At 35.1% G+C, this 8,545-nt stretch overlaps 1 protein-coding gene across 1 annotated transcript; it reads right to left on the bottom strand.

Moving 5' to 3' along the window:
* Positions 1-7,426: 7,426 nt before the first annotated feature.
* On the bottom strand, positions 7,427-8,296 carry LOC147923582 (uncharacterized). The gene has a single exon (XM_087496487.1). The coding sequence runs from the start codon at positions 8,294-8,296 to the stop codon at positions 7,427-7,429; it is 870 nt and encodes a 289-aa protein (XP_087352613.1).
* Between the last annotated feature and the right edge of the window lie 249 nt (positions 8,297-8,545).

Genomic DNA, 8,545 nt, shown 5'->3' with positions numbered 1-8,545 from the left:
TCTAGAACTCTAAACACACTTGTAAAATAAATCAGTTCTCACTGCAAATATTATCTTAATTTAAAACCAGAAAATCCAAATCTCTTTGCAAAATTCAAGGTTAAAAATCAGCTTTAAAAACAAGTTTAGATTGTTCACAAAATTATTAAATCAAATCTCTTTGCAAGAAATAATTTTGCTCATCAAAAGGTTTAATCAGGAAAATCAATTATATTCTCATATCAATTTATTTTCCTAAGTATTAATTCTAGGTGATCAATCAAAAATTAATATGAAGAACAACCCAAGATGAAGATCATAGAAGATAATGAATCCTAAAATTAACAGATCTAATAAACCAATAAAACCCTATGAAAAACCCTAAACCTAACAAGCAAACTACTCAGACATGTTTAATGAAGAACAAAACATCTTTTCTGAATAATAAGCAATAGATATTAAGAAGTAAGAAGGGAGTTCAAGAATCTTCTCTTTACAGATGAAATCAGATCTGTCTCTCCCAAAAGCACTCAAAAAGGTGGCTGGAATCAAATTGCTAAAAAATAACTTAGGTCTATAACAATGACCATAAAAATCCTATAAATACTCTAAAACACGTCTTGGGCCTTAATTGCAAATAAGGAAAACTTGGGCAAATTTGGTAAATCTTCTAAAGCTTGTAGAGATAACTTCCGTTTGGCTTTGTGGCACCTGCATCGATCGATGCTGAGACTGCATCGGTCGATGCATAGTCTTGATCTCGTCTCCCAACTTCATTGATCAGCCTTCATGCTTTGATTATGCTCCAAATCATCTTCTTTTAGCTTCTTTGTGTTCCATCCGTGCCAATGAGTACCTAAACCTATAAAGACTCAAAAACAACCAAGAAAACAAATCAAAAAACTCAAAAGCACACTTATACCATGGTTAAAAACACAAAAACCATGATATATCACTATACAAAGTTTCAAAAAAGAGTTATTTAAAAACATATTACAAAGTATAGTCATAATTAAAATTTCTATGATATTATACTACCAAAACAAAACACATCAAATAAAATTCAAAATAGACCTTAATGTTAGATTGAATCGCAAAAAGATGTGTTTAGATTATGGTATTAATTGCTAACAACTTTACAAAGGGATATAAAATGTTATAAAATATACAATTTTAAAACTTATCGAATAAAAAAGTTTTACAAGATTTTTTTTTTTTAATACATACAATTTTCTTTTGTACATATTTACCGTTCTTTCTTACAGCATTGAACTATTTTTTAACAATTTATCGTTCCAGTTTACAAATTTTTTTTGTATGTTACCAATCAGATACAATATTGATATTAAGAATTGTATAACCAATAAAACATGATTCCATAAACCAATAAACCTCCGGAGAAGTTAATAGAGAGTTATTGAAGAGTAATATATAATATATTTTTCAAAAAGTTAACTGTAATATAATCTTAACTTTTTAAAACATGTTGATCATTTATCAAAACTTTGAGAATATTGGTTTTGGTTGCGTCTATTGATAATAAGTTTCAAATTTAAAGTTGATAAACTCTTATTTTTTCAAGTTTGTCACATATAAAATTGAGTAATATATGTCTGATTATTAAAATTTGAATGTATGTATGGTATTAATATATAGAGTTAATATATAGATGTGATGTTTTTTTCTTAAGTAAAAAAGATCAAAAAAAGTTGAAGTGGTGAATATTATTCTTAATAGTATATTTTCAATCAAAATTAAATATTTATTTAACATGTTTTTAATGATTTCTAAATTGCTCAAATAAGATTTTGGAGATGTATCTCTGTAATACTCCCCCTTCAAACTTTGTTTTTATATTTTCTATAGACAAAACTTTCATCATCCTTCTCTCATGAATATTTTCCAAAATGTTTTAAAGATGATTAACTAGAGAATTTAAATCAATTTTTAGATGATTTAAGAGTAGAAGTTTACCGGCTTAATATCCTTTTTTAAGCTTTAAACTTTAGAGATACTTTTGTTTTTTGTCAGCTTAAGCTGTAATTCAAAAAATATTATCGATGATATCAGTTGAAAAAAAAACGATCTAATTAAGACTAGGGGGTATTCAACTTGTTTTTTTAAGGATTTTGTAAGATTTTAATATTTTAGAATTTTGTAAGATTTAGGAGATGTTTAGGAGATTTGATTGTGTTTTAGATTTATTTGAAATATGATTCTATGAAATTTTATGAGATTTTATTAGTAAACTTTGTGTGATTTTAAAATATTTTGTTATAGATTTGTATTAATCCCTTATTTGTGAAGACTGTCTATCTAGACCAGAACAAAAACAAAAACAGAGTAATTAAGCTAAAAAGCTGCAAGGCCACTGTTTTTCGTGTTGCCGAGTCTTTTTCGTTCATCATGTTTTCACCTTCCAGTTTCAGCATGTTTTTTCTAGCTTAATTAATCACTAAATTCCAAAGACTGACTGTCTATTTAGACAAGAACAAAAACAGAGTAAGGAGAGAGAGAAGCAAACGTGATAGAGAGAGAGGCAAACTTGAGAGAGGGAGTGATGATTTTGTTGAGTTTCGGGTGTTGTGTTTGTTACTGTCGGGTTTGTTGCAAGCTATGGCTGTTCGTCCTAACCTTCAGATGTTTTTGAACGAAGCGGTGCTCTCTTGGTATCAAAGATTACATGGAAGCAAAACTCCTGATTTGGACTTTAGCCGGGCGAAGATGTTTCTTCACAACCATTACTTATGCCTTGTTGCTCTGCAGTTTTTGGTGCCATCGGTTCTTGTGATTCTTTTCCTCGGCTTGTCTTAGATTGACCTGAGCTCTTTTTCGGTGGCTAAACTGGTATGTGGTTTTTTGCCTTGCAGTGATTTCATTAAACAAGTTGGTTTGTTGATGTCTTGGTGGGTACTGTTTGTTTGGTCGTGTTTTACTTCGGCAAGTCTTGTCTTTTATCGTCGAGGTGTCTTGTATGTTTCTTGAGAAGTCTGTGGCTTTTTCCCCAACGTTTTTTAATGTATCAGAGGAAAATGGCAGAAACACAACAAAAAATCAGTTTTGCATAATATAAAACTTTGGTCCATTCGTTTCTTTGTTCTACTCTACTTGCTACACTCTCACAAAATGTAAATTATTCTGTTGTCTCTCCTACACTTTGACAAAATGTTTCAGACAGAGACACAAGATTAGAAAGTTAGCTAAGCAGGTATACGTAGAGCGACTCTAATCTTGTGAATGGTGCATGCGATGAGGTTGTTAACAGTTTCAACAGACTCTACGTTGAGTTTTGCAGTCGGTAGGCTATTCACTAAAATCTGAAATCCTACAGTCAGGAGACATCCTTTGCTTTCTTGATTCACCAAACCGCCATTGGTATTGATCTGGCTAGACAGTGATGATCCGTCAGGCAATATCGAGAATCCCATGGAAGAAGCGCCACATAAGCTTGATTACAATGATCTTTTTATGAAATCCTTCAAAATTCTATTTTTGAGAGGAATATTTTTCAACTATAAAGGAAAAAAAAGTTTCATAGAATCATTCAAAGTAGCATTCTAAAAAAAATTGTGATATTTTGAATAACAAGAGATTTAAAGTTGGTTTTATAAACTATTGATTGAATAACAAGAGATTCTGAATTATTTTAAAGGATTATGTATAAATCTTAATTGAATAACATAGGATTTTATAAGATTTTTTAAAATCCTCAATTGAATAACAAAGGATTTAAAGAATACTTTAGAATCCTTTAAAATGTCAACTTCAATACCCCTCTAAGAATATTTTATATCGATATGCAAAGATTATTTGGCTTAAAGCCACGTGTCTAAATCTGAGAAAGCAAATGTGTTCTTATGTTTTGTCTCGACGATTCAGCAACTTGTGTGGAACTGGAAGGTAAGGAACTGGCTAGGGATATCAATCGGGCTGGTCCGGTTTGGCCCAAAACCCATAAAACTCGCATATATTTGAGTTCAGTTTGGTCCGGCTCAAAATATTTTTGAGCCTATATTTTAAATGCTGGTCCGGCTCTGATAGAGCTACAGGATTTTCCGGGTTTTTCTAGGCTTATCTTACGGATCAAAAATTCAAACTTATAAATTTATAACATGTCTTAAAAATCAATGTTTAAAGATGCAACATAAACAAATTAATCAAAATTAAAATAACTCATTTATATTGTAATATCCCGGTTTCAAAGACTTGCGAAGAGGTTTAAAAGAATTGATTTGGCTAAATATGTCACCATAAGTACACTTATCTTTTCGGCCAGGGGCCTGAGAGAACTCCAGAATTAAGCGTGCTTGAGCTGAAGTAGTCTCATGATGGGTGACCTTCCGGAAAGTGATTGTCGGAACTGTGCAAGTGAAGACAAAAACATAGGAAAGATCATGTGGTGACAGTAACAAGTCTTTAAAACCTCCCGGACGTAGAAAACCGACCGTCAGATATAGATGGGCTCACCTGACTAGTGAGAGGACGTGAGGCCCATTAAGGAAAGTGGGCCCATAAACTGGGATTGGACATAGGGCCCACTAAGAGGTGGCGGTCAGAGCGTTACAAGTGGTATCAGAGCCGAACCCAGACGAGTGTGGAGTCGAGTGGGCTCACACCATCGGGGGTGATGGTCTTGGTACGTAACGAGGGACATTACGATCTGTTAGTCGGGGTGAATTGTGACACCCTCGTTCGAAGACTTGCAGAGAGGTTTAAAAGAATTGATTTGGCTACCTATGTCACCAAAGTGCACTTATTTTTTGGGTTAAAGAGTCTGAGAGAACTCCAGAGTTAAACGTGCTTGAACTGGAGTCGTCTCAGAATAGGTGACCTTCCGGGAAGTGACTGTCGAAACTGTGCGAGTGAGGACAAAACAAAGGAAAAGATCATGTGGTGATTTGTAGGGATGGTAACAAGTCTTTAAAACCTCCCGGACGTAGCAAACCGGCCGTCGGATATAGATGGGCTAAGCGACCTAGTGAGAGAACATGAGGCCCATTAAGAAAAATGGGCCCATGGACTGGGATTGGACATGGGATCCACTAAAAGGTGGCGGTCAGGGCGTTCAATTCACTAAAACCAACTTAATCTAAAATAAAAACTTTAAAACCAAATAAATTTTTATACTTTGACCAAATAAAAAATCACAAATAAAATTTTCAAGTATTAAGTAATGTTATTAAGTAAATATAAGAACTAAGATTAGAGTTATAAACTTTATTTACAATAAATTATTAATCAAATATTGCAAATAAACAAAAATATTAGCAAAAAAGTACAATTATATTTGTTTAAGGGTTTTTAGGGCCAGTCCGAACCCGATCGGGCTAAGCTGATCAAAAGTCAATTAATAACCTAATGTGTACTCAACAACGATCTAGTGGTATCCATTGTAACACTTTAGGATTGAATCCTCATAGACCAAGCAATTACACTATGAGATTATGAAGATTAAATATAGCTAAGACAATGGAAAAATTTGTGAATGAAAGAATCTATCAAAAACGGAAAGTGAACAAGTGGTTTAAATCAAAAGAGAAAGCTTGGGTGCAGGAAATCGTTAGGAAATATGATCACGAATTTGGATGATTAGATAGGGATGCATTAGACACCGTTCTAGAACTCAAATCACGGTTGTAAAGCTAACCTACTCTCACAACATTAACTATCTATGCAACGAATTAACTAGACCCTAAACTCTCATTTGAATCTAGCAAACCAAGCAAGCATTAAAAGTTGAAGTTTGATTAGTTCACAAGGTGCCTTAACTTCAATTCTCGTTGGCTAAGAGTCACCTTGCTCACCTATGTTCTTTTCAAGCAACTCAACAACACTTTTGGTGCCCGATGAATTAAACCTAAGATCAGAAACTAGGTAGCTAGTCTAGTTTAAGCATTAAAAACAACAATAGATAAAGAACAAAATATATCAATCCCAATTATAACACACCTACATTAGAGAATCATAAACTCTTTTTGAAACCAGAAACACAATTTAGAAACTACTCAAACATGGAGAAACAGAAACAGCAAATCAAAGATGAAAAACACATAATTGAATTGCAAAAGAAAAGATTAGAAGGGTTCATAATTCTTCTCCAAAATGTTAAAAAGAATTAGAGATTTTCTCCCAAAGCTTACAAGTGCTCAAAGGCTGCGTAGAATAAATGTTATCTTTCTGGAGGACAAGCTTCGAGCCTTAAATACTAAAATAAAACCCTAAAAATCGGTTTAAAACGAAAAAGGAAAAGTTGCTTCGGGTACGGGACCGGTTGATCCCAAGTGAGCATAAGTCGATGATGGGTACTTCTTATGCGTCTGTTCCATCTTCTTGCTAGACTTTGATCAGTCTTCACCATATTAGCTCGAGACGCATGTTTTCATCCCAAAACATTCACTTTCCTGCCAAAGTAACCTAAAACCTATACAGACTCAATAAAACACTCAAAAGTAAATGTAAAAACTATGGTTAAAACCCTATAAAATACTGACACATCAAAAGACCTAAAAACCCTATAACCCGAATGACCCGATTTTTCTAGATATATATTTAGTCTGATCCCTATGTTTTTCAGAGCTGGACCGGGTCAGCCTGCAGGCTTTAACCCTAATTGACATGCTTAGAAGTGGTATTATGACTTTTAAAAAGCCACTTGTCATCTGATTTGTCTTTTGCTTTCTTCCTTTTTTCATGTTAAAGTAGAATACAGTCACTTTACAACCCTACATTCAACTAATTTTATTAATATTTTTTTTATTAATAAAATTTAATGGTATAAAATCAAAAATATAATTAAATTATTTTGAGGAGCAAAATTATCAAATTACAGAACTAAATTAGAAAATCTTTAAACAGAAGAAAAAACCACTCTCACAAATTTGATACTATATAGTGTTTATTTTCAAGAACCTAAAAATTCTGAAACCATTAGTTTTGAACCGAAATAAACTAAAGGAAAATTGCTTTTCGAATGTATTTATTTCTAAAATTCAAAAATATCTAAAATTCCAATAAATGGAAGTGAAACCAAACTGATAACCAAATGCTCACCCCTGTTTTTTTTTTTTTTTTTGTCAACAAAAGATTAGCTCAAACGAGCCAATTTGGTGGGAAATTGTTTACATACAAAACATGATGCGGAGAGGTATGCGCTTGGCGTGCCAGAGAGTCCGCACTTACATTTTGTGTTTCTAGATATAAGCGATAAAGAGAAAGTCGAAAATTCTGCCCTGTCTACCTGTATGTCGTCTAGGTACGCCGAGAAAGCTGGCCAGTCCGAAGGAGAAGACACCATCTTCACCAAGTCTGAGCAGTATGTATAGAATGCCACATCTCTGAAGTCATGTTCGATCATGCACCGCATTGCCCAATCGAAAGCTTCAACTTCAGCATGTAAGGGAGAGAGACTTTGTCGGAAATTAGTAGCTCCTTTTGTTAGCATCAGGTCCTAAGACGATGAACAAACCCATCCCGCACCAGCAAGCGGATAAGTCGGTTTCCAAGATCCATCTACGAAGCAGCGATACCCCGTAAAGAACACAGGAAGAGTAGCGGCGGGCACCCTCCGCCGGGGCTCTGATGCAATTGCAGCTGAGGTCAAATCCATAATATCACCCTCCACCTGCGCCTGCTGCCATGACGAAGCCTCACCCTCCGCGACCAAAACAATCTCCTCGGGCCGCTCGTCAATATTCTCATAAACTCGTGCATTCCGAGCTTTCCAAATATACCACATAAGCCAGGGAAACGTTAAAACCTGAGACGCAGGACTATTATGCCCCAAAAAATGATCAACATATGTATACACGGAGTCCGAGGGGAAAGAGTTTGGCCCCACCAGTACATGTGCTAAAGCCCAAACCTGGCGAGCTAGAGGACAAACAAAAATGGCATGATTTATTGTTTCCTCCTCAGCACCACACCGAACACAACCCAAGCCACATGCAATACCCCGCCGTGCCAAATTCATTTCAACCGGAATACAGCCCGATAAAACCTGCCACATAAGATGTTGAAATTTTGGTGGACAACGTACCCGCCAAACACTAGCCAGTAAGGAAGTAATCTCTGGACCACAACCAGAAGCCTGAAAAGTCCGAGGAACGTCCTGACGGGCCAAGTGATAACCAGACTTAACCGTATACTTTCCCGTTTTCGTAAAATGCCAACCTAATTGGTCAGTCTTTTGGGTGCTTCCTAAAGGTATTGCCATTATCAATGCAACATCCACCAGATCGAAATGCTCATTGAGCAAGTCCAAACGCCAAGTATTTGTTCGACGATCAATTAGTTGAGTCAATTGGAGATTAGGGTCCATAAGCGGACCCGTACCTAAAGCTTGTCTCGGGAATTGAGCCGGTATCCAGGAGTCTTTCCATACTGAGATGGATTCCCCAGTGACAACCCTTGTAATGAGTCATTTGTTAACGAGAGAGCGAGCAGAACAAATACTCCTCCATCCATACAATAGAGAGTAGGACCGAATTGGATCCAGAGTGCTCACCCCTGTTAATTTGTCTAATTTTGGTTTTTTTTTCTTTTCTATATAGCTTTACCAAACAAACAT

The sequence above is a fragment of the Camelina sativa genome, chromosome 17 (genome assembly GCF_030686135.1).
Source record: "Camelina sativa cultivar CO46 ecotype springtype chromosome 17, ASM3068613v1".
NCBI classification, from domain to species: Eukaryota; Viridiplantae; Streptophyta; class Magnoliopsida; order Brassicales; family Brassicaceae; genus Camelina; species Camelina sativa.
Note: the sequence above shows the minus strand (reverse complement) of the source record. Positions and strands in the feature narration are given on the sequence as shown.

Excerpts from the sequence above, each read along its gene's own strand:
- LOC147923582 (XM_087496487.1), bottom strand. The coding sequence starts at position 8,296 with ATGGACCCTAATCTCCAATTGACTCAACTAATTGATCGTCGAACAAAT.